Source organism: Mobula hypostoma, chromosome 4 (genome assembly GCF_963921235.1).
Source record: "Mobula hypostoma chromosome 4, sMobHyp1.1, whole genome shotgun sequence".
NCBI classification, from domain to species: Eukaryota; Metazoa; Chordata; class Chondrichthyes; order Myliobatiformes; family Myliobatidae; genus Mobula; species Mobula hypostoma.
The window spans coordinates 139,765,668-139,792,493 of NC_086100.1; the positions used below are offsets into that span (position 1 = coordinate 139,765,668).

At 39.8% G+C, this 26,826-nt stretch overlaps 1 protein-coding gene across 2 annotated transcripts in view; it reads left to right on the forward strand.

Annotated features, from left to right (window-relative positions):
* mgarpa (mitochondria localized glutamic acid rich protein a) overlaps positions 1-19,430 on the forward strand; it is a 40,574-nt gene extending 21,144 nt beyond the window's left edge. Inside the window, exons 4-7 of one of the 2 annotated variants that reach the window (XM_063045075.1) lie at positions 4,289-4,303; positions 7,504-7,674; positions 12,547-12,789; positions 18,752-19,430. In XM_063045075.1, coding sequence (XP_062901145.1) covers positions 4,289-4,303; positions 7,504-7,674; positions 12,547-12,767 — 407 coding nt within the window. In that variant the 3' untranslated portion in view covers positions 12,768-12,789; positions 18,752-19,430. The remainder of the gene's footprint in view (positions 1-4,288; positions 4,304-7,503; positions 7,675-12,546; positions 12,790-18,751) is intronic. The other variant, XM_063045076.1, reaches the window with a different exon arrangement.
* The last annotated feature ends 7,396 nt before the right edge of the window (positions 19,431-26,826 follow it).

The following is a 26,826-nucleotide window of genomic DNA, read 5'->3' on the forward strand; positions in this document are numbered from 1 at the left end:
ACAACATTAAATATGTGATTGATTGGATGTATACAAACATGAGAAAGTCTGCAGATGCTGGAAATCCAAAGCAATACACACAAAATGCTGGAGGAACTCAACAGGCCAGGCAGCACCTACAGAAAAGAGTAAATAGTCGACGTTTCAGGCCGCGAGCCTTCATCAGAATTAGAAGTCAGAGCAAGAAGGTGAGGAAAACGTACAAGGTGGTAGGTGATAGCTGAAACCAGGAGCGGGGCAGGGGGTGAAGTAAAGAGCTGGAAGGTTGATTTCACTAATTTTGAATAGAATGAAACACATTTTAGATATGCAAAGGATTCCACTCCCTTTGTATCCAGATACTGTTTTCTTTTTGTCAGTGCTTGGCATCCAAACGGTGGTCATGATTCAGGTATTTCACTGAAGTTAGCTGTGGCATTGATATTTTGGATTTTCCTGAAAGATGACCTTTGAGCAGAACAGCCTTTCTCATATTTTCAGTTTTATGATGTCATGAAAGGAGCCTTCCATGGCAGGTATTGTAAATCACAAAGCAGGAACTGGTAGTAGGAAATTAAATCCATGAATACATTATGGACTATATGACAATTAGATGATAAAACCATAAAATATAGGAGCAGAATTAGGCCATTCGGCCCATTTGGTCTTTTCTGCCCTTTCATCATAGCTGATCCAGTTTTCCTGTCAGTTCCAATCTTCTGCCTTCTCCCCGTACCCCTTCATACGCTGACCAATCAAGAACCTATCAACCTCTGCCTTAAATATACATATAGACTTGACCTCCACAGCTGCCTGGGGCAACAAATTCCGCAGATTCACCACTCTTTTGCTGAAGAAATTCCTCTTCATCTCTGTTCTAAAAGGATGCCCCTCTATTCTGAGGTTCTGAGGCTGTGTCCTCTGATCTTAGACCCTCCCACCACAGGAAACATGTCTTGACATCCACTCTATCAAGGCCTTTCACCATTTGATAGGTTTCAATGAGGTCATCCCTCATTCTTCTGAATTCCAGTGAATACAGGCCCAGAGCCATCATATGCTCTTTGTATGATGAGCCATTCTGAACTGGAATAATTTTCTTCAGTTTCAGCACATCCTTTTTTATATAAGGGGCCCAAAACTGTTCACAATACTCAAAGTGAAGCCTTACAGTTACTTTATAAAGTCTCAATGTTGCATCCTTGTTGTTATATTCTAGTCCTCTTGAAATGAATGCTAACATCACATTTGCATTCCTCACCACAGACTGAACCTGCAAATTAACCTTTAGGGAATCCTGCACAAGGACTCCTAAGTCCCTCTGTGCCTCAACTTTTTTCTATTTTCTCTCCATTTAGAAAATAATCAACCCTTTCATTTCTTCTACTAAAGTGCATGACCATACACTTCCCAACACTATATTCCATTTGACATTTCTTCACCCATTATCCTAATCTGTCTAGGTCCTTCTGTAGTTTCTCTATTTTCTCAAAACTACCTACTCCTCCAGCTATCTTCGTATCACCTGCAAACTGCAACAAAGCCATCAATTCCATCATCCAAATCATTGACGTATAATGTAGAAAGAATCAGTTCCAGCACAAACCTCCGTGGAACACCACTAGTCACCAGCAGCCAACCAGAAAAGGCTCCCTTTATTCCCACTCTTTTCCTCCTGCCAGTCAACCATTGCTTTATCCACGCTAGGATCTTCCCTATAATACCATGGGTGTGTAGCTTGGTAAGCAGCTTCATGTGTGGTGCCTTGTTGAAGGCCGTCTGAAAATCCAAGATACAACATCAACTGATTTTCCTTTGTCTATATTTCTTGTTAATTCTTCAAAGAATTCCAACAGATTTGTCAGGCAGGATTTTCACTTGAGGAAACATGCTGACTATGGCCTATTTTATCATGTGCCTCCAAGTACCTCGAAACCACATCCTTAACAATTGACTCCAACAATTTCCCAACCACTGAGGTCAGATTAGCTGGTTTATAATTTCCTTTCTTCTGCCTCTCTCTCTTTCTGAAGAGTGGAGTGTCATTTGCAATTTTCCAGTCTTCTGGAACCATTCCAGAATCCAGAGATTCTTGAAAGATCATTACTAATGCCTCCCAATCTCTGGTCCAGGTGACTTAACTACCTTCAGACCTTTCAGTTTCCCAAGAATCTTCTCCCTAGTAATGGTAACCTCACACACTTCATGACCCCTGACATCTGGAACTTCCATCACATTGCTAGTGTTTTCCACAGTGAAGAGTAATGCAAAATGCTTATTCACTTCGTCCGCTGTTTCTTTGTCCCCCATTACTACCTCTCCAGCATTGTTTTCCAGTGGTCCGATATCCACCCCCTTTTACACTTTATGTATCTGAAGAAACTTTTGGTTTCCTCTTTAATGTTATTGGCTAGTTTACTTTTGTATTCCATCATTACCTTCTTAAACACTTTTTTAGTAGCCTTCTGTTGGTATTTGAAAACTTCCCACTATTTTTTGCTTCATGGGCTTTTCTGTTGGCTGTGACTTATCTCGGTTGTGTCATCTTGCCTTTAGAGTACTTCTTCCTCTTTGGGATGTATATATCTTGTGCCTTCCGAAGTGCTTCCTGAAATTCCAGCCATTGCTGCTCTCCCTCATCCCTGTCAGTGTTCACTCCCAATCAATTCTGGCCAGGTCCTCTCTCATGCCTCTAATTCCCTTTACTCCACTGATACATCTGACTTTAGCTTCTCCTTCTCAAAATTCAGGATGAATTCAATCATATTGTGATCACTTGTCTCTAAGGGTTCTTTTACCTTTAGCTCTCTTGTCAATTAATGTTTGTTGCACAACCCCCAATTCAGAATAGCTGACCCCCTTGTGGGCTCAATAATGAGATACTCTTAAAACAAACCATCTCATAGGCACTGTAAAAATTCCCCCTCTTGGAATCTAGCACCAACGTGATCTTCCCAATCTACCTGCATATTGAAATCCCCCATGACCATTGTAACACTGCCCTTTTGGTGTGCATTTTCTCTCTCCCATTGTAACTTGTAGACCACATCTTTACTAATGTTTGGGGTGTCTGTATATAACTCCCATCAGTGTCTTTTTAGCCTTCCAGTTCCTTAGCTCTATTCACAAAGATTCAACACCTGATCCTCTATCACCTTTTTCTAATGATGCGACTTCATTTTTTACCAACAAAGCAAAGCCACCTCCTCCACCTTCCTGCCTGACCTATCGATACAATGTGTATCCTTTGACATTAAGCTCCCAACTATAATCTTCTTTCAGCCATTAGTTTCACGGTGTGATTCTATGCAGAATAAACTAGTCTCCTCAAACCAAAGTTCCTTAATTCAAACTATCCAGGAATTCAATTAGTTTTTACAATAAAATCCCACTTCTTTGCGCCATCACTTTTCTGTAATTCCATAATTTCATGCAAAATGGAGTTCTGAGTTATCGTGGACACCTGTAAGTCTGCATTTCTAGAATTTTGCTTTCTCTGCTGTTGGTTGTAATTTTCTGTGACTTCTTCCCTCCCTCCCAGTTCCTAATTTACAGCTTTTTCTGGGATGCTGGTTGTATCCTCTATTGTGAATACCTCTACAAAAAAAACTTTAATTCATCTATCCCAAATTATGGACTACATCACACTAATTAAAATCTGTTTTTGAAGGCTCCTTATTTCTCACTTTGTTTCTTTGGAGACTTGATTGTCATATTGTTTGTCCCAAAATTTTCACTATTTTGTTTCCTTTCTGTTACTTGAAATAATTGTAAATTTTAGCACAATGATGCTTCATCGTGGAATTTATTTGATTGTGACTCGACTGAATTAGCAGTCTTACTTTTAATTCTTCTGCTTATTTCCCAGTCTTCTCCCTTCCTCTCCTGAAGATGTTGACTCATGTGAAGATGCAGGTGCTCAGGCTGTTAAAATTCCAGCCAGTGGTTCTCCTGAGTGTGAGAGTTCAATGTCAGCACTGCAGGAAGCAGCAGGCCTGAGTCAAATCCTGCATGTGGCCAGGATCCGCACCAAAGAGGTTTCAGGGCAGGAGCTATGCTAATGTTCTCTCTTCATTCGTTCAGAGATCCAAAGATCAATTGAGACACTCCTGTTGTCGCTCACGTGAGCAAACTTTCACAGATTTGGAATCCTCCTTGCGACATACAACTTTTGAATTCTGTAGTGACTGATGTTTTTACTTACAAGGTCAAGTGAGGGAACTTGACAGCACTTTCTCTCTTTAACAAAATGATCCTGTTACTATTTGTGTTTTAACAAATTCTTATTCTTTGTTTCTCCTATTTACAGGTACAGAGAAAACCGGTGAGTACCCAATAATCAATTGACCTTAATATGTAATTTATAGTAAATTGCCTGGAGTAGCTATAGATAGCATTCTTAAATATTTGCAAAAATGCCGACTTAAAACCATGCATGACTGAAGATGCCAACACAGCTAGATGTTAAGCCATGATTAGTTTAAGGTTTGCTTATTGATGTGCAGTTACTGCATCTGGGTCTATTTAGCACAATCTCTGGCTTATGTAGTATGTTGGAAGTTTTAGTTTGGGATGTGCTGAAAACATAAATGCTGTAGGTAACACTAACAAAATTAGCATACACATTGAGGTTTTTTAAAGAAGTAGTGTATCTGCACGTGTATAATGTACTCTGTGCAGCAAACATTTTTGTGAATGCATATCAAAACTGTAAGACACATTTCACTTAACCACAGGTTAAATAAATCTGATATGCATCAGTTGCATCAATTCCAACATTCTTGGGATAAACATTATTTATAAAATTTGTTTCTGTGATTTGGAATGTTAGTCCTCACAATCTTTCCTTGGCCCCAAAAACCAGATATTCCCAGTGAATGTCAATGGAACAAGACTTCCTTTCTACCATCCAGAGAAAGTCCATGTAAAACCCTGTCCCCATCTTGCAGAAAGCTTGGGATTCCCATATAAATGGGTTCCTTAGCAACCCGCCCTTTATTTCCCACTTAACTCCCAGTGGCAGCCAAAAGATTATGGATATTTTTAGATAAAAATGCTTTTAAAATCATTATAAAAACGGCACACACTTGAGATTATGAAGATACTGTAACACCAACATAAATGTGCACATACATACAAAATTGGATGTAAGCATGCTCGTTAAATTCTGAACTCTGGAGCCCCATTATTAATTGGGGAAGTGGAGTGTCCGACATTTTTACCCATGGTAATATAATAACAACCTTTCAGACATTGAGAAGTAATAATATTTTAAATCTGATGAAATAAAAATAGTAAGTTTTGAAAGCGTACTTAAAAATTGGATCAAACTGTACCTTAATACTTGAAAGAAAGAAGTAGCAGTAAAGATCTTCCATTTTTGCTGTGGATGGCACGATAGTGCAGTGGTTAGTGTAATGCTATTACGGTGTCAGTGACCCGGATTCAATTCTGCCGCTGTCTGTAAGGAGATTGTTAGTTCTCCTCACGACGGTGCGGGTTTCCTCTCGACATTCCAGTTTCCTCAGTTTTCTTCCGCATTCCAAAGACGTACGAGTTAGTAGGTTAATTGATCACACATGAGTAATTGGACAGCACAGGCTCATTGGGTAGGAAGGTCCTGTCTCTATGTAATTCTTTTTGAGTTGGAAAAGGTCATTTTTGCTACTTTTATTCTTCCCAGTTTCTAAGTATCTATGATAAGCTGTCAGTTCAGTGACAGGTGCATGTATAGGAAAGGTTTAGAGGGATTTGGGTCAAATACAAGCAAATTGGGCCAGTTTAGATGGGCAGCTTGGTTGACATGGACGATTTGGGCTTAAGGACCTGTTTCCATGCAGTATGACTCGACAACAGGAAGCGAATGGAAGGTTATCAACCATGCACAGGCGAGTGTGCAGTTTAAATTGGTGTCATGGTAACAATGGGCATTGCAGGCCAAAGGGCTGGTTCCTGTCCTGTGCTGTTCTATGTTACAAATTCCAAAGGTTAAGATCATGGGTTAATTTTGAGAATATAGCTTTCTTGTTTTTTCCTTTTTGTCTATGCAGGCAACGTGTGTTACAGGGGATGGTGTTGTGTTTCTAGAAAAAAACGTTCTTAATGGTATCATGATTTTCTGTAAATTGAAACTACATAATCTGAGACTGTATCAAGAAATGCAAGCTGAAGAATATAAATTATGTGTTTATTTATTTACTTTTTTATTTGCACTTCCTCTTCAGCACTTATTAAATTTTGTTCTTTATTGTACACTTTCCAGAATAAAATGCCAAGAATACAACAGTCTAAATGTGGATGTATAGTTGGACACCAGGGGTAGATCTCTTGTATTTTTTCTCATTCCTACATAAATTCATTTGAACTGAATGACTGCTTACTTATTTGCCAACATTGCTTTAAGACATTTTAATTTATGCAAGATATAGAACATCAAAATGAAAGTACCTCATTAAAGTGCATTTTATAAATAATGCATTTATTCACAGTTTATTTTAAAGCTGAGCATATTTTCCATATCTGTCTTTATGTTTATCCTCCTGCATTGTACTCTAATTCAGTAATCCCTGTCAAACCAACTGATAAACCATCATGCTTTGTTACTACTTTCCTCACTGATGTTAAATTTGTATAAAAGGCACGCACATTAACATTTCCCCTAACTATAACATTCTTCATGTAACTTGCAAGAACACTTCATAAAGAGGGGAATTACTGTATGTCAGTGCTGTTGCCTGCCCTTTCCTTTTCATTTAGGCTAAAGACTGTCAATTGTAAATTTTAAGAACAGAATTGCTTGCCTTTTGCATGCTACACAGACTTATAAGTAATATCTATTTTCTGTGCTTTTGGTTTTGAATGGACATATCACTCCGCTGTCATCATGGGTTAGCTTAATGGGCTACATTGCTCAGAAGCTTTGTGAGTGATGCAGTGCTGTTTGCTTTGGAGATTTTTCTGTGGGATTCTTCAATGTATTCCACAACTGTTCCTCCAATTGCTTATTATAACCAAAATTACCTTTTCTCTCCGATTTCCTCCTTGCCTATCACTTCCCAGTGTTGAATCATGTTAGGATATGCCCCTGTTCCCACTTGCTTTTTTTCCTGGCTTAGCATATCAATATGGCCATTCTACTGTGAGACAGTACACAGATATTTTAATAGACAGCTAACTATTGAGGGCATCATTTTTAACTATAACTCTGGGCCAAGTGATGTGCACAGGTCAGTTTGAGTGCCAGCACAATTTACCAGGTATTAACTGGGATTGGAACAACAGCTTATTCATTTTGGTACTGAGTCCAGTTCCTGCTTTGTCTTGGATGTCAATTTAGGATCTAAGGTTTGAGTGGTTTAATGCCAAATTGTATATAAAGCTTTTCCATTTACTTTAAAAATACTGTCTGCTTTGCAGCAAATTCTGCAAACAGCCCTGCATCAGTCTGTTTTGGATGAAGCTAACAGTTGAGAATAGCTCATATTGCATCTCTGTATAATTTCATGTGGCTGTTTAAACCTTCAGTAGATTGCGATGAAGTGCCATCTCCTGAAGTGGTGGAAGCTCGTGAAGAGGCCTCTGTGGCTGAGAGTGTTAAGCAACCTGAAATTCCTGCATCAGTTGAACCCAGCAAGGAAAAGTCAACAGCGGAAGAAGAAATGATCACAGTTCTGCCAGCATCTACTTCAGCTAAAGGTTACCTAGCCTCTCCAGCCAGAAAGCAAATACATAGTTGAAGTATATCACAGGCCTAACTATATTTTGGGAGATGGATAGTCCTTTTGTTTGCTTATGTAGGTTGGTTTTACCTAAAGCCGTCCTTTTTCACAGATTTCAGACTCCTTACAAAAAATTATGATGTCTTTTATAAATGAGGATATATGTTTGGCCCGAGCTAAGATGATAGCGTATCCCTAAGCTAGAGTGACTGGTAGTCAATGGTCAGGATGCATTGGAGTGGCTTCAAATTCAATGCAAGTTACCTAAGATTCTGTTCCTGAGAACAGGTCTTAAGATAGTTTTTCCATAAGTTAGAAACATCCACTTTCTATAGACACCCATATCGCATCACCCTGCAAACATTTCCTGTAATTCTTTCATTTCATAGTGAGGCACAACCATGAAACTAATACTAATATACTGCACACAGCTGTTAATGATCACCACAAAATATTTTATTATTATTATTTTTCATTTTTTTCTCAGCTCATGCTGGTAAACGTAGCCAAGCATGCTAATTGTTATTATAATGATCATTACGAGGATGATTATTATTATCTTGAAAAATTCATTAAAAATATGTGGGAGAAGTTGCATAAAACAGATTTCTATGTTAGGTCTATAAAACAAAATCAGCATATTTTCATAATTTAAAAAAATTTATAATTTTTTTAATCTATTATGTGATGAACTCTGGTGTGTAAAAGTTTAATCTTTAGTCATTAGCACAGTGGGCAGTCAATTCCAGCACCATTTAAGGTAACAAAAGAAAAGTTTCCATCTTTTCATTTTGGATTGTCTGGATTTTGTTTTACAAATTCCCGATAGAACCATTTCAGACGGACAATGGGAAAACTATATTTTATTTCAACTTGTTTTCTCAGAAAATTTCCCTAGCTAGCATGCTTTCATAATAACTGTTGAAAAAGCACTAGGTCAAATATGTATACCAAACACTTTAAACAAGCCGTTTCTGTGATTTTTCAGAGTTGACATATGAAAAATATTCCTATTTAACATATGAACTATCTTGTATGCAGTATATGATAATGTGTTCTCCTTTATAGTATTTAAATACATTTAGAATTACTTTTAAAATTCTAATTTTGATATTTAATGTAACAATTATAATATGGAACACTGTAAGTTTAGAGTTAGAATCAGGTTTAATTCTAAATCTGTGCAGAGAATATTGCAAAACCTCTTGACTCATGGAAATGCTGTTTATGTAGGGTGATTCGAATGCTTACCAACATGTGCCAGTATATAGTTTCATGGTCCGCGAAGATAATAAATAAATAATAATAAAGGCATCCGTTAGTCTTGCGAGACCATGGATCTGCGCCTGGAAAGTCTTCACTCTCCAGGGCACAGGCCTGGGCAAGGTTGTATGGAAGACCAGCAGTTGCCCATGCTGCAAGTCTCCCCTCTCCACGACACCAATGTTGTCCAAGGGAAGGACATTAGGACCCATACAGCTTGGCACCAGTGTCGTCACAGAGCAATGTGTGATTAAGTGCCTTGCTCAAGGACACAACACTTGCCTCAGCTGGGGATCGAACTCACAACCTTCAGGTCGCTAGTCCAATGCCTTAACCACTTGGCCACGTGCCCACCCTCGAAGAGGGTGGGTTTTAAATTGTTAAACTGTAACTATATAGTAAAAATAATTATGTGCAAAATAATGGGAAGCCAGATATTGTCTTTAAAGTACAAGTGAAAAAATTGGCCAATTTGTTCAAAGTGTTAAAATAGTAAAAATAAGGTGTGAGATTAAAGATAGAAAGGTTAGTTATTTGTCACATGCACATCAGAACATAGAGTGAAAAATGTCAAATCAAATCAGCAATGATTGTGGTTTACAGCCCGCAATGAAGAGTTAATGAGGTTATTGTGTTCATCCATCTTTTACCTTTCACAAGCTCTAGTTGTGGCTCACCATTGAAAGGCATCAAATGCCAGGAGGAGTATTCAATGTGCATGATAGATGTGAGGTAAATCAGCTGCAGGAAATCTGTTTCTCTTTCCAGTCTAAATAGCCTTTTAAATTATCAATGCAACTTCATCCTAAAACAACACCAGATGTTAAAAATGAACCATTGGAAGAGTATATTCCTGTAGATTTTAATTGTTGGATATTTAAAAGTTATTAAATAATAACTTTTCAAAACAAAGACTTCCAACTTTCTACTTTTTTTATCTTGTCCCATAATCCAATCTTTTGCTCTTTCTTCCTCCCAGACATTACATTCATCCACTCCAGTTTATACTTTTTTCTCAGTCATTACACTGTTCTGAAGTTCAGATTGAATGGTTAAGAGATTCACAAATATTCTTTCTATGTTACGCGAGTCTCAGCTTGTGTCTTAGTACAGTATGTTTCCCTCAGTGTGCTATTTGTTTTCACCATTGCCACGTCATTGATAGAAACATTAGATGATCTAGATATCAGATTACACCTCAATTTAAACAATGAGACCTCAAATATGAAGCTTTAATTGTTCATTTGTGAGGCTTCACCTAAAATATTGTGCACTAGACATTTTTAGAAATTACACCAATGAATAGGGGAAGGTCTAAAAGAGATTCATCAGAATAGCACAAAGTTTGAAGGATTTTAGTTAAGTTGTGGGGATGACAGAACTCAAGATGTTTGGATTGAACTCTGTTAAACATATTAGTTTATACCAGAGAAAAAAATAATATACTTACTAAAAATATATATACTATATATTGAGAGAGATTGTTTAAAATGGGAGAGGACTCTATAAACAGATTTAAGGCAGTTGGCCAGTGAACCAGCGAGCAGAATTTTCTTTAGACATTCAGCTGTTCTGATTTGAAATATATCATCTGAAAGGCTGGTAGAAACACAAAAGGTTAAAAGCTACCACACTGTAGGGGTGAAAGGAGCCGAACTGGACTAGGTAGGGTAGCTCTTCTGTAGCAGAGGTACAGCGGGCTGAACAACCTTCTTCTGTGCTGCAAGATTCTGTGAAATTACTGAAGGTGATGACTTTAATCAGAATGTAGCAGATGTCTAAAGTCTTCAGCACTAGGCTGGATAAATAGTCCATGGTCATCAGTATTGATCATTGCCAGCAATCTCTTATGGGTGTCAAATGAAGACTTCCTAGGCTTGGTCCAAAATATTTGATCAAAAGACCTGTCAGTGCCACAAATAAACAAAGGCAATTTCAGTAACACAATAGATTCTGCAGATGATGGAAATCCAGACGAACACACACAAAATGCTGTAGGAACTCAGCAGGTCAGGCAGCATCTATGCAAGGGAATAAACAGTCGATATTTTGGGCTGAGAGCAGCAGAGGGAAGTGAATGGCAGCTGACGAGGAGGGAAGGAGTAGGAGAGGAGCCAGAATGGGGAACTGAAAAAGAAGGGGGGAAAATTAGCGTAGGTTATGGAAATCGATGTTCATGCTGTGAGGTTAGAGCCTACCCAGCACAAAGCTAGAGAAGTGACCTGAAAGCGATCACTACAAGTTACTCCTGCCACAGCTGTGGGACAATTGAGCTTTTGTTGTGCTGTTATGGGCTTGATTCTTTCAAGAACACAAAATTGTTTTATATCCTTTGGCCATCCCAGAGTGCTGACTCACACCACACTCTAATCTCACTCCAGGTATGATCCCTGAAATTCCAGTGGCTCAGACCCCATGATCAACCTGCCTCTGACCCCTTGCTGCCCCAGTATCTCTGACCCTTTCATATCCCAGTAGTTCCAATCTTTCAAAATCCCTGATCGGTTGCCCCTCCAATTCCATGAAACGCTGATAACTAAATGGATTCCCTGATGATCCCATTTCCTCAAAGCCTTAACCTCCTCATTTTCTGGGCTCCAAGTGACTGTCCCCTGTTTCCTTTGACTCCTTGCAAAGTGAATATTCTTCTTGTGTGGATTGGAAGTGAACAACCTTGTTGATTAAGATCATGTAGTGTTGACACATGCATACCTTCAATTCTCAGTAATCCTCAATGGATAATGAATAAGATTGAAACTGTGGCTGATGTTTATCTCTTCTTTCAGTAGTGTTAAAATTAATCTTTTACTCCAACTGCTGCTTTATTCCTCTAATCTCCACTCTGACCTTTCACTGCTTCTCACCGACCTATTACTCTCCCTGGGTCCCCTCCTCCTTCCCTTTCTCCTATTGTCCACTCTCCTCTCCTAACAGATTCTTTCTTCTCCACCCCTTGACCTTTCCCACCCACCTGGCTTCATCTATCACTTTCCAGCTAGACTCTTTTCCCCTCCCACCACCTTTTTATTCAGGCATTTTCGCCCTTCTTTCTTAGTTCTTAAGAAAGGTTTCAGTCCGAAACATCGACTCTTTTTTCCAAGATGCTGCCTCACCTGCTGAGTTTCTCCAGCATTTTGTTTGTGCTGCTTTGGATTTCCAGCACTGCAGATTTTCTCGTGTTTGCTGCTCTAATTGAAGTTAGGTAACAGCCAGTCTGGGATCACTGGTCCAGTACCAGACTATTCTAGAATAGTATTGGCATAATTTTGGAGCAATAGTGTAAAGTTGATAACAGTGAATCTGTTTCTTTGATTGAAAAACAGAACTAAAAAACCAATGGAAATAAAAAAGGGCATTAGCTCTCAATAATTCTTCATCTTTGTGTAGAATCAAAATCACCAATATATTAATTGTAGATTTTGTGAAATACAAAATCTATAATTAATGTAAAATTAATACCTGCACCCTCGTGCTGCAGTCAAATTTGCCAGTGGCCCTGCTTTCAGAGTGGTGATTCTGCTGCAGCAATATTAATACAGTATCTGGATATGTTTTGATGGCTATCTTGAACTATCTTTAAAAACAGATGATTCCCAAACTCCTGAAGTACCTGAAGCTGGTGGAGAGGCCACGGAGATAATAGCAGTGGAGGTGGCGAGCCCGGTGGTTGACGATGCTGAGCAGACGGAAAATCCTCCAGCAGTTGTAGAACCCGCAGTGCCATCGGAGGAAGAAGAAGTGACATCGGAGGAAGAGGAAGTGACATCGGAGGAAGAGGAAGTGACATCGGCGGCACAGGAGCAATAGCCATGACCGAAACAAATTACAGGTTACTTAATCCATCCTGAAAATAATTACATATTTCAGTCGACACATACAGTGATCCAGTATGATATTTATCAACTTCTCAACTAACCTTGCCCTCACATCTGAGGTCACCCCCGTTTTCTCCTCCATTTGCCTTCCCCTTGATCTTCCACAATCTGTCATTTCCCATTTTCTCAATAACAGCTACAACCATTTCTGACCACTTCCTTATATCCCTCTGTACCCCAATCAACCCCACTTCACTTTTTCAGAGATACCCCAGACTACCATTTGGTCCTTTGATCACCACAGTACCTCTGCCACTATTAGTCTTTTCGCGTGCCCCTCACCCTTTAGGTCTTGAGTTATCTACGGAGGATTAAATGATTACGTCCATGAATGCTGCATTTTGACTCTTCCCTCAGTGTCTGTCATCTGCCTAGGATATGGCCAACATTCTAGTATACAAGTTTCTCTAAGATTTTCTTCTCCTCAAATTCAATTACCCCCTCTTTTACAATGATTTTAGCAGCAATCTCTTTCTTAATAAGGGCAGATGAAGGTAAGTTCCCGCTGCTGTCTGTAAAGAGTTAGTACATTTTCCCTGTGACCGTGTGGTTTTCTCTGGGTGCTCTGGTTTCCTCCCACATCCCAAAGATGTATGGGTTTCTAGGTTAAATAGTCACATGGTGTAATTGGGTGCTGTGGGCCTGTTACCATGCCTCTAAATCAAAAAAAAAGGTGAAATATGTTCAATTTCCTCCCTTTGCATGGTTTCCCAATTTTGCCGTCAGCTACCCCTTCATCTCCCTACTACCTGATTATTATTTATATCTCAAGGGGTTAAGTAGTGAGGACAGATTATGTAAATAAGCTTTAGAAGCATTAGGTGTGATCTGGTTGAGGTATTTAAAATGATATCAATCGCATTGACTGAGGTGCTGTGGTGCACAAGGCTGATACATCTGACAGTAGCCCAGCTGAACAGGGAATGCGGCAGAAAGAATGGAAAGAGGGGTTGCAGGAAGAGTTGTGGATAATGGAGGAATCGTGTGGAGAGTTAAAAAATATCCAGGGGATATTTGAAGATAGAAGAAAATCGTGGGGAGAGAAAGGTTGTGTGGAATGTTGGTTGAAGGTAGAGTGAAGGCAGTATACCTCCTCGACCTAATATAGTGCCACTGAGTTTATGTTCGTACCCCATCCACTTCAAGGTTTGATGTATTGTACGTTCAGAGATGCTCTTCTGCACACAAATGTGTGGTTATTTGAGTTGCTGTCACCTTTCTGTCAGCTTGAATCAGTTTGGCCATTCTCCTCTGACCTCTCTCATTAACAAGGCGTTTTCGCCCACAGAACTCCCACTCACAGGATATTTCTTATTTTTCACACCATTCTCTGTAAACTCAAGAGACTGTTGTGTGTGAAAATCCCAGGAGATCAGCAGTTTCTCAAACAATCCATCTGGCACCAACAATCTGACAGACAAAGTCACTTAGATCATATTTCTTCCCCATTCTGATGTTTGGTCTGAATAACAACTGAACCCCTTGGCTAGGACCGCACCCTCTTATGCATTGAGTTGCCGCCACATGCATTAACAAGCAGCTGTACAGGTAAAGTTGCTGTGGGTGTACTTGTCTATTGTATCTTAACTTCAAATAGATTCTAAAATGTGCCTCCTCCTTGGAGTGGACAAGTACATATAATCATATTTGTCACAAATCTCCATGTAATATTTATAACCATATAACCATATAACAATTACAGCACGGAAATAGGCCATCTCGGCCCTTCTAGTCCATACCGAATTCTTACTCTCACCTGGTCCCACTGACCTGCACTCAGCCCATAACCCTCCATTCCTTTCCTGTCCATGTAGCTGTCTAATTTAACTTTAAACGACAACATCAAATCTGCCTCAACCACTTCTGCTGGAAGCTCGTTCCACACAGCTACCACTCTCTGAGTAAAGAAGTTCCCCCTCATGTTACCCCTAAACTTTTGCCCTTTAACTCTCAACTCATGTCCTCTTGTTTGAATCTCCCCCACTCTCAATGGAAAACGCCTATCCACGTCAACTCTATCTATTCCCCTCATAATTTTAAATACCTCTGTCAAGTACCCCCTCAACCTTCTACGCTCCAAAGAATAAAGACCCAACTTGTTCAACCTTTCTCTGTAACTTAGGTGATGAAACCCAGGTATCATTCTAGTAAATCTTCTCTGTACTCTCTCTATTTTGTTGACATCTTTCCTATAATTCGGTGACCAAAACTGTACACAATACTCCAAATTTGACCTCACCAATGCCTTGTACAATTTCAACATTACTTCCCAACTCCTATACCCAATGCTCTGACTTATAAAGGCCAGCATACCAAAAGCTTTCTTCACCACCCTATCCACATGAGATTCCACATTCAGGGAACTATGCACCATTATTCCTAGATCCCTCTGTTCTACTGCATTCTTCAATGCCCTACCATTTACCATGTCTGTCCTATTTTGATTAGTTCTACCAAAATGTAGCACCTCACATTTATCAGCATTAAACTCCATCTGCCATCTTTCAGCCCACTCTTCTAACTGACCTAAATCTCTCGGCAAGCTTTGAAAACCTACCTCATTATCCACAACTCCACCTATCTTAGTATCGTCTGCATACTTACTAATCCAATTTACCACCCCATCATCCAGATCATTAATGTATATGACAAACAACATTGCACCCAGTGCAGATCCCTGAGGCACACCACTAGTCACCAGCCTCCAATCTGACAAACAGTTATCCACGACTACTCCCTGGTGTCTCCCATCCAGCCACTGCTGAATCCATTTTACTACTTCGATATTAATACCTAACGATTGAACCTTCCTAACTAACCTTCAGTGTGGAACCTTGTCAAAGGCCTTACCGAAGTCCATATAGACAACATCCACCGCTTTACCCTTGTCAACTTTCCTAGTGACCTCATCAAAAAATTCAATAAGATTTTTCAAACATGACCTTCCATGCACAAATCCATGTTGACTGTTCCTAATCAGAACATGTCTATCCAGATAATTATATATACCATCTTTGAGAATACTTTCCATCAATTTACCCACCACTGATGTCAAACTCACAGGTTGGAAAGAAAAGTAAATAAATTAGGAGCAGCAGTAAAGAGATCTTACTCCATCATTGGCCAGCAGGCCGTCCAGCCTTTGTACACCACGGTTCCTGTACCCTACCATCCTTTCCCTGTCTCATTGGAACGTACCTATGCAGAACACCACGCAAATATCCCCCAAACATTTGCCACATTTCTGCCATACATTTCCCTGAGAACATCTGTTTCCAATTTATACTTCCAAGTTCCTGCCTGATAGCTTCATATTTCCCCTTACTGTAATTAAATGCTTTCCTAACTTGTCTGTTCCTATCCCTCTCCAATGCTATGGTAAAGGAGATAGAATTGTGATTACTATCTCCAAAATGCTCTCCCGCTGAGGGATCTGACACCTGACCAGGTTCATTTCCCAATACCAGATCAAGTACAGTCTCTCCTCTTGTAGGCTTATCTACATATTGTGTCAGGAAACCTTCCTGAACACACCTAACAAACTCCATCCCAGCTAAATCACTTGCTCTAAGGAGATGCCAATCAATATTTGGGAAATTAAAATCTCCCACCGTGACAACCCTGTTATTATTACACCTTTCCAGAATCTGTCTCCCTATCTGCTCCTCGATGTCCCTGTTACTATTGGGTGGTCTATAAAAACACCCAGTAGAGTTATTGACCCCTTCCTGTTTCTAGCTTCCACTCACAGAGACTCAGTAGACAATCCCTCAGTGACTTCCATCTTTTCTGCAGCCATGACACCATCTCTGATCAGCAGTGCCACGCCCCCACCTCCTTTGCCACCCTTCCTGTCCTTTCTGAAACATCTAAAGCCTGGCACTTTAAGTAACCATTCCTGTCCCTGATCCATCCAAGTCTCTGTAATGGCCACAATATCATAGCTCCAAGTACTGATCCAGGCTCTAAGCTCATCCGCTTTGTTCATGATGCTCCTTGCATTAAAATAGACACATCTCAAACCATCGGTCTGAGCGTATCCCTTCTCTATCACCTGCCTATCCTTCCTCTTGCACTGTCTCCAAGCTTTCTCTGTTTGTGAGCCAGCTGCCCCTTCCCCCGTCTCTTCAGTTCGGTTCCCACCTCCCAGCAATTCTAGTTTAAACTCTCCCCAGTAGCCTTAGCAAACCTCCCTGCCAGGACATTGGTCCCCCTCGGATTCAAGTGCAACCCATCCTTTTTGTACAGGCCATGCCTGCCCCAAAGGAGGTCCCAATGATCCAGAAATCTGAATCCCTGCCCTCTGCTCCAATCCCTCAGCCACACATTTATGCTCCACTTCACTCTATTCCTATACTCACTGTCACATGGCACAGGCAGTAATCCCGAGATTACTACCTTTGAGGTCCTGCTTCTCAACTTCCTTCCAAACTCCCTGTAGTCTGTTTTCAGGACCTCCTCCCTTTTCCTACCTACGTCATTGGTACCAATATGTACCACGACCTCTGGCTGGTCTCCTTCCCACTTCAGGATGTGATCTGAAACATCCTGAACCCTGGCACCTGGGAGGCAAACTACCATCCATGTTTCTTCCCTGCGTCCACAGAATCGCCTGTCTGACCCCCTAACTACAGAGTCCCCTATCACTGCTGCCTTCTTCCTTTCCCTATCCTTCTGAGCCACAGAGCCAGACTCTGTGCCAGAGGGGCAGCCACTGTTGCTTCCCCCTGGTAGGCCACCCCCCCGCCCCCCCAACAGTACTCAAGCAGGAGTACTCATTGTTAAGGGGGACAGCCACAGGGGTTCTCGCTAGTATCTGACTCTTGCCCTTCCCTCTCCTGACTGTTAACCACTTATCTGTCTCCTGAGGCCCCAGTGTGACTACCTGCCTATAGCTCCTCTCTATTACCTTCTCACTCTCCCTGACCAGAGGAAGGTCATCGAGCTGCATCTCTTGTTCCCTAACCTGGTCCCTAAGGAGCTGCGGCTCGACGCATTTGGCACAGATGTGGCCATCCGGGAGGCTGGAAGTCTCCCGGACATCCCACATGTGACACCCAGTACAGAACACCGGCCTCGCAGACATACTCCCTGTTTCTATTCCTCACGGGTAATTTACTTCGCCTCGACCTGATATCGCCGAAGCCCAAATGAGCCAAAGCACTACCACTCTGCCTCAGATCACTCTATCGATGACCGCCCTGCTAGGCAGTGTCTCCATTTTGTGCCTGAACCTTCCCTGCTATCTATCTCACCATTGGGATCCTTTGATTCAGGTCTCTTCCTGCACCTTCACTGCCCTCATTTTGTGTCATCACCTTCCACCAGCTCCACTGTTGAGGTCCTGGTTGGAACCTCCCCCTGACCTCACTGCCATGGGTGACTCTACCATGAGCTAAACTCCAGCTGGCATTGCTGTGGGGATCTCAGGCACTCACAAGGCTCTCCACCTCGAGAAGATCCTGAGAAATATCTCAAGAATAATAATAGCCTTTGGGTCTAGAAGAAATTGTTTTCTTCTGAAATCCATATTAATAAGGTAGAATTGCACCGATAATCAGCAAAGGACAACAGGACAATGGTTGAATGGATTCCAAAAACAACGAGTCCGTCTGATGGCAAAATGGAGATTGATTTATGCAAGTCCATTTTAATCACTAATTCATCGCCAATCAGATTAAAATTACAAAATTAGTTTCACTGTAATTTGTTAGAAAGATAGCCATGCAAAGTCTACCAGGTTGAAATACCTGATAGCAGACAGGATTGTACTAAAATGACACGTGATGGTTGTTGAGGCCCTTATTCTAGGGAAGCTAAAAGAACACTGGAAATAAGACTGTAAATTTCAGCAGAAAAGTGAGAATGTGTACAAGATCAATAATGGTAAAGGTTTATTTGCGTCATCTCTTACAGACGAGCTGAATTTTCATATCGGGTAACTTGATTGTTTGGACCCTGCAAGGAGTTACAACACGCGACAATGATGATGCGCAGAAACCTGCAATTTCTACATTTGAGGAATAGTTCTAAAAGTGGTTTATTTCTCACTTTACAATGTGCAATCTAGTGCATATTTATTGTTTTAGCATTAAGCCATAACATTAGCACTGTGCAACTATTAGTTCTACTATTGTACTTACATAGTCTTTTGGATTTCTAAATATATATTAATATAATTGATAAATACTTAATTTCAAAGTTAAGTGAGTGTTTCTGTAACAATACTGAGGTAGATGGAAGACAGCAATAAAGGAAGGAAGGGTACATTGCGGTGAAGAAACACTCAGAGTGGGAGGGCAGGTGTCGGAGATGCTTGAACTGGGGCACCACAGCAGTGTAGTGGTTAGCCCACACTGTTACAGCTCTGGCGCCGTCTGTATGTTCTCCCTGTGAACCTCGTGGGTTTTCTCCAGGTGCTCGGTTTCCTCACAAAGTCCAAAGACATGCCGCTTAGTAGGGTAATTGGTCATTGTAAATTGCCCTGTGATTAGGCTTGGGTTAAATAGGTGGGTTGCTGGGCAGTGCGTCTCGTTGGGCTGGAAGGGTCTGTTCTGCTCTGTATCTCTAAATAAAATAAAATATGTTGATTCATTCCTTCAATTGAGGCTAATGTTTTGCTTAAGATGACATCTCATTGATACTTAGAAAAGGATGGAAAAAACAGTACAAATCAAGTTTTTCTACTTTATGGCAAATTCTTATATCCTCAAGATCAAACTCAGTCGTGGAGACAGAGATGCTGGAAAAAAAGCAAACTGCTGAAGGAACCCAATGGTCAAGCACATGCCCCTCTTCTCCTGGTTCCATCTACTTCGCCCATCAGGTCCCCCTCCCATCTGGTACCACCTGACCTCTTCTTCAATTATGGTTCCGATTATCACCTCTTTACTTATCAGAAACCAGCATACAGTAAGTATCCTAGATGTGCCTGCTTATTACCCTCCAGCCTCGTCTCCACCTTCACCCATCCTTCCCTATGTCACTCCATCTGTCTTTCTTCCCTTGTCTTTTTCGACCTATCACTCACTTGCCTCTGTCTCCAAATCCACCCTTTTTTGCCCCCCCCACCAAGATGTGCTATCTTCCTTCTGCACATGCAGTCCTGATTCAGAGTATCCATGCAAAATATCAATATTTCCTTTCCCCCCACAGATCCTGCTCAATCCATTGAGATCATCCAGTACTTTGCGTCAAACTCAGTAGTGGTTTATTATTTAACTAATACTTCCACTGGAAATACAAATGAAAATTTGTTTATAGAGGAATAATATATGAAATAATTATAATCTCTAAAGCTGCTTTGGTTCAATTTGGGATTTCTGTTCAGGAATTATCTGCCTGGAAAAGACATCTGAATTTAGCAGTAGTTTTAGAAGCAAATGTGGAATCAAAACTAGGTTATTCAGCCTTTACAGCTTCCTCTTTGATTCAAAGAGAACATCGGCTAATCCATAACTTCATTTTCCTAATCTTTGTCCACATCCCTTCATACCATTGATAAACAAATTTGAAGTGATGAACCTTTTGGTTGTAGAGTTGTTTTCCAACTTCACTCACAAAAGGGCTGACTAGTTTTTCTTCTATTCAAGAGTAGGAAATGCTGTTACACACCTGGTTAAAAAAAGATTGTTGTCAAATTGGCTTAATGATAAAAAAACTTTGCAATATAAAAATGATTCCAGATTTCTAACAAGCAAAATTAATTCCTACTTTTCTGTCCTGTCAGATTCCCTCAATAACTTTAATATTCAGTCAACTGGCTTTTTAAGTTTATAGCCCAAGCTACTCTCTCCCTCTTCCCCACAATGGAAATAATCTGATTCTGGGGAATTAAGGATTTCTGAGTGACATTAATTTCTTCATTAGTGTTACGTTAACTTGGGTGATTTAAATCCTTGATACAGTACCAATTTCCAAGGGACATCTTGCCTGCATTTCTCTTCCTTTATAGTAAACATTGATAGCATTAAACATGTCTTCCACTTCCTTATTTTTCACTTACAATACTAATTTTCTCACTTTTAGAGAGGTACACAGCTCCTAAGCACGCCTTTTCTCTATAACAGCTGCATTGATTTTAATATTAATTTGGGTTGTTACGTACCCCGTAACTGGGTTGCCAAACCAGCAGAAATGGATCACTCAGTTGGAGTCTGGAGTACTAGAACTAAGAAAGTTTTATTAAAGAAACAAGCAACACAGTAATCGAAAGGATAATAAATGCAACAATTCAACAATGATAACCACACATGTGCACAGAATTAAGATAACAGCATCAATCAAGCTCTATCGTTGTCTAGGGGTAAATGACCAATTTCAAAATGACTCAAAGTTCAGTCCAGTTTGTAGTTCAGTTCGCAGTAATCGTTGCCATGGCGATGGACAAGGTGGGGGAAGAGAGACAGAAGAGGAACAACTGATCATTCAGAACACTGCTTCACTCACAGACCAGCGGGATGGCTCACAGACCAGCGAGATGGCTCACTAACAGCTTTTGGGCAGGTCCTTGGTGATGTCACCTGAGGTCACCGACTGTGACCCCTCCTCCAGATGCGGTCGATCCTCTGCAGTGAACCCGGCACCCAGGCAAGGGCGGACACACACCGGGTTCCCGCTGATCGTACCTTTCCACCCACTCGTGAGAAGCGTACCGCTTCCAGGGTCTCGTTACCTCGGGTGGTGTGTGTGTCTGTCTTAGCGAACCTGTCCCTTTTTATCCCCCTGCTGGGGTATCGCCTGTCCATCACTTCAAACAGTTCAGGGTTCAAAGGGGGGAGCCGCTCCAGACAGCTCTTCCTCCCACATCCCTTCATTACACATCTCCAGACGCTGCTCCATTGTTCCTTATCTCTCCTTCCCCTGAGGGCAGGTGGCAGACCAACTGCTGATGCCACTGATGCTAGCCCAGGCCAGCAAACATCTTAATTTTATGTGTATTCTCGTAACAGGGTATTTCCAGTTTCTTTTTTTCTCTCTCTCTTTCTATGTAACTCTTATATTTGCTCTGTCACTTCTTGTTGTTTTTGGAATCTCTCCCATTTTCAGTGTATATTTTTAGTATATTTTGTACATCTTACATTTCAGTTTTATGCTTTCCCTTACTTTGGTCATCTGAAGCTGCTTTATTTGGTGGTTGGAAGCTTGTTCCTTTGTCCCTTCGGATCATAAAAAATTCAGTATCATATCTAGTTATTTTCTAGACACCTACTTCTGATCTTTTTTTCCAGTATCTGATTTGTTGGTTGTATAGTGCTGAAACCAGCCTAACCTCTATATGTCCAGATGAAGGATCTCAGCCCGAAATGTTGACTGTCCATTTCCTTACATTGATACTGCGTGACCCATTGAGTTCCTGTAGCATTTAGTGTGTTGCTACAGATTCCAGCATCTGCACCTTCCTGTGTCCCTTAACATCAATCTTGCACCTTCCAGCTTCTTGCATCATTCTCACTTCCCCTTCCCACCTGCCTATCTTACTCCTCCCATTTGGAATTCACCTTTCACCTCACCAGCTGTCACATCCACCTTTTATAATAGCTGTCAACCCTCTTTCTTTCCAGTCCTGAGGAAGGATCTCAACCTAAAACATCAACTGTCCATTTACCTCGATAGATACAAATAAGAGAAAATCTTTTTCAATATTTTTATTAATTTTCTACATAGGAGAATACAGAGTTCAAGAAAAAAATATTTCAAATACATTATACTAAATCGCACATACAAACTCCTGACTCTATATTCATACAAATTAATTAATTCATAATATTGAAATATAGTAAATTTACTATATGGAAAAAAAATTAACCCACTACCAAGACCGAAGCTGATTAGTAAAGAGGAAAAAGAAAAAAAAAGTATATTATTGGCCATCATCTGTGCTTTAATGGCAAATCAAAGGTTTTGAAAATAGTTCAAAAAAGGTCCCCACAGTGTTTGAAAGTCTTGATTAGATTCAGAAATTGAATGCTGAATCTTCTCTAAATTTAAACGTGACATCACATCACGTAACCATTGAGCGTGAATAGGAGGGGCCGCATCTTTCCATTTAAGCAAGAGCGTCCTTCTGGCCATAAGAGAAATAAAACCCAAAATGTGCAAGTCAGATGGCTCCAAAATAATATCCTTTCCTCCAACAATACCAAATAAAGTGGTCAAAGGATTAGGCTTAAAGTTTACTTTAAAAAGTCCGAGAAGTTTGAAATACTTCTTTCCAATATTTTCCAAGACTCGGGCATGTCCAAAACATATGAATGAGTGAAGCTTCTCCATTATTACATTTATCACAGTAAGGAGATATATCCAAATAAAAGCGAGACAACTTATCCTTGGTCATGCTGGCCCCATGGACCACTTTAAATTGTAGGAGAGAGTGGTGAGCATGTAACAATGAAGTGTTAACCAATTTAAAAATTTCATTCCAAGTTTCCTCAGAAATTGAAGTCGGTAAGACTTGTTCCCAAAGATTTTTAATTTTATCTAAAGGAATGTTGCTCATTCCCAGCAACATATTTTAAATATTAGATATAGATCCATTATAAAAAGGTTTCAAATTAAAAATTACATCTAGTAGATTCTTATCAGGACTTTTAGGAAATGTACTTACTTGAGACAGTAAAAAATCTCATGATATGATTATGAAGACACACAGTCCTCTTTTATTGTCATTTAGTAATGCATGCATTAGGAAATGATACAATATTTCCTCTGGTGTGATATCACAAAACACAGGACAGACCAAGACTGAAAAAACTGACAAAACCACATAATTATAACATATAGTTACAACAGTGCAACAATACCATAACTTGATGAAGAAGTCCATGAGCACAGTAAAAAAGTTCAAAGTCTCTCAAATGTCCCATATCTCATGCAGATGGGAGAAGGAAGAAAAACTCTCCCTGCCATGCCCGATCACAATCCGTCTCTGAGTTATCCGAAAACTTCGAGCCTCCGAATCAGCTCTCTGACACTGAGTACTGAGCGCCATCTCTGTCCGAATGACTCGACCTCAATCCCGGTCACCACCAGCAGGCAAAGCTAGGGATTTTGAGGCCTTCCCTCTGGAAGATTCCCTGACCACGCAGTAACGACAGCAGCAAACGAGCGTTTCAGAAATTTCTCCAGATGTTCCTCTGTGCTTTCATGTCCGTCTCCATCAAATCAGAATTGTCCATGGCCCCTATTTAACGGATACGATATCATTTTTCACCGGAGGGCGGCGCACGCGTGGCGCGCTGCTCTCTCTCCTCCCGCCCATACAGGCGAGAAAAGTAGGTATCGAAAAAAGTGAGTTTTGGGTAAACTATATTTAGCTGACAGTTGCTCAAACAAAAGGAGACTTCCCTCCACAAACAAGTCCTGGAAGCATTTAATACCCAATCTATCCCATTCTTTAAAAGCCACATCTATCATAGAAGATTTAAAAATAATTAGAAAAAATGGGACTTGAGGAGAAAATCTCAATAGGCCAAAGTATTTTTGGAACTGTACTCAAATTCTCATAGTGTGTTTAACTATCAAATTGTCAGTTAACTTATTCAGGGATAAAGAAAGTGAGGACCCAAGAAGAGAAATAATAGAAAATTTATTAACAGAGTTAGCTTCTAAAGAAACCCACATCGGACAATCCTCACAATTAATGTAATATAACCAAAATGTAAGATTACGTATATTAACTGCCCAATAATAAAACCTAAAGTTTGGTAAAGCTGGCCCTCCATTCTTATTAGCTTTCTGAATTTTATTTAGTCTAGAATGCTTATTTTTCCATATATAGGATGATATATTAGAATCTAGAGAAAAGATTTAGGGATAAAAACAGGTAATGCCTGAAAAAGATATATAAATTTAGGTAAAATATTTATTTTAATAGAGTTAATTCGACCAATCAATTTGAAAGAGGCGACCAATTTGATAGTGTCCTTTTTACATAATTCAATAGGGTAAGAAAATTTTCTTTAAATTAGCACTTATGATATTTAATAATTATTATACCTAAGTAAGTAAATTGGGTTCTTACAATTTTAAAAGGAAGGTTAGAATTAGTTGATATCCAATTATTCAAAGGAAAAAATTCACTCTTTGTAAATTCAGATTATAACCTGAGAACTGGCAAAAACAGGAGGGTAAAGAAAGCGCATGGGTCAACGAAGTCTCGACATTAGAAATAAAGAGCAATTGATCATCAGCATAAAGTGAAACTTTGTGGATAGTGCCTCTCCTTAGAATACCAGTGACCTCATTAGATTCTGGAAAGGCTATGGCTAAGGGTTCTAAGGCCAGCTCAAAGAGCAAAGGTCTCAACAGACAGCCCTGTCTGGTGCCATGTTGAAGCCTAAATGGTTTGGAGTTCCAAGAATTAGTAATAACCCTAGCAGAGGGAGCTAAATAACACAATTTAATCCACTGAATGAAATCAGGTCCAAAATTGAATTTTTCTAAAATTTTAAATAAATAATTCCATTCAACTCTGTCCAAAGCCTTCTCAGTGTCTAGGGATACCACACATTCGGATATCTCCTTAGAAGGAGAATAGATAACATTTAATAAATGATGAACATTAAAATGAGAATATCGATTTTTGATAATTCCAGTCTGATTATCAGATATGACAGATGGTAAAATATTTTCAATCCTATGGGCCAAAACTTTAGACAGGATCTTAGTATCAACATTAAAAATAAAGAAATTGGCCTATAGGAAGAGCATTCAATTGGATCCTTATTCTTTTTGAGGATAAGACAAGAGAAAATCTGCAGATGTTGGCAATCCAAAGTAACACACACAAAATGCTGGAGGAACTCAGCAGGCCAGGCAGCAGCTGATGAGTTCCTCCAGCATTTTGTCTGTGCCCCCGCCCCCACAGATGCTGGCTGACATGCTGAGATTCTCCAGCACATTGTGTATTGCTCCAGATTTTCAGCATCTATTGTCTATCTTCTGGGTCTGCTACCTTTATAACACTTACACATTTCTCCCACTCAGCTATATCATTGAAGTCAGTCATTTTGTAATTACATCAGATAAAATATTGCTGACTAAATCAGCATCATTTCTCAATCTCAAATTTAATAATTGTTAGCTCTAGGATATATTACTGTGAAAAACCACATGAATTCACTCATTGACCCTCCTTTTCCAGTAATAATAGGGGTGAATCTAGTATAGCCACTATAACTATACCATGAAATTGACAGTAATCTAGGATTTTCCCTACATACTCAGTTTACCACAGAAATCCCTGGCTGCTGTCAGTTATTCAGTCCTTCTCCAAAATTTTCACAATAAAAGGAAATCATGAAGTGATGAAAATTTCAAGCAGTTGCAAACTCTCCACAAAGCACAGTGAAAGTGTGAAGCTTGGACACAAGACAATGAATTTTAAGATACTCCAAGTTATAATTAGCAAATTCCTTTGGTTTATAAAATATGAATATGAATTGCAAATCTTTCAGATAAATGTTTAAAAATATAATTAACTTTGAAATAATAAACATGAATTTTATTATTAAAAAGTTATATTGTGCTCTCAGTCTTTATAACATTTGTGTATTGGTATTTACTTAATGGGACTATAAAGTGTTTCAAATATCATTTAAACAATGACTTTTTTTTTCTTACTGGCTTGGCACCTGTGAGAACTCTTTAATATGATTGCTTAGCCAGTTTGATGACATCTTGTCTGCTGGACACCTCTGGTCCTTTGAATGTGAATTCTGACAAGAACTGTTGTTTGAAAAAGAGAAGTTTACGACTCAGATATTGCAATATCTTTGTGTATAGTTTTTGAGTTTGCTAGCAGGCATCATGGCTTTGTTACTGAGTGCAGAGTAACAGAGACATTTAAAAACAGTCAAATAAACGAAGGTATTTCTCAGTATCTTAGTTTGGCAGCATAGCAGTTAGTGTAATGCTATGACAGCACCAAATCCTGCCACAGCCTGGAAGGAGTTTGTATGTTCTCTTCACAACTGCACAGGTTACCTCCA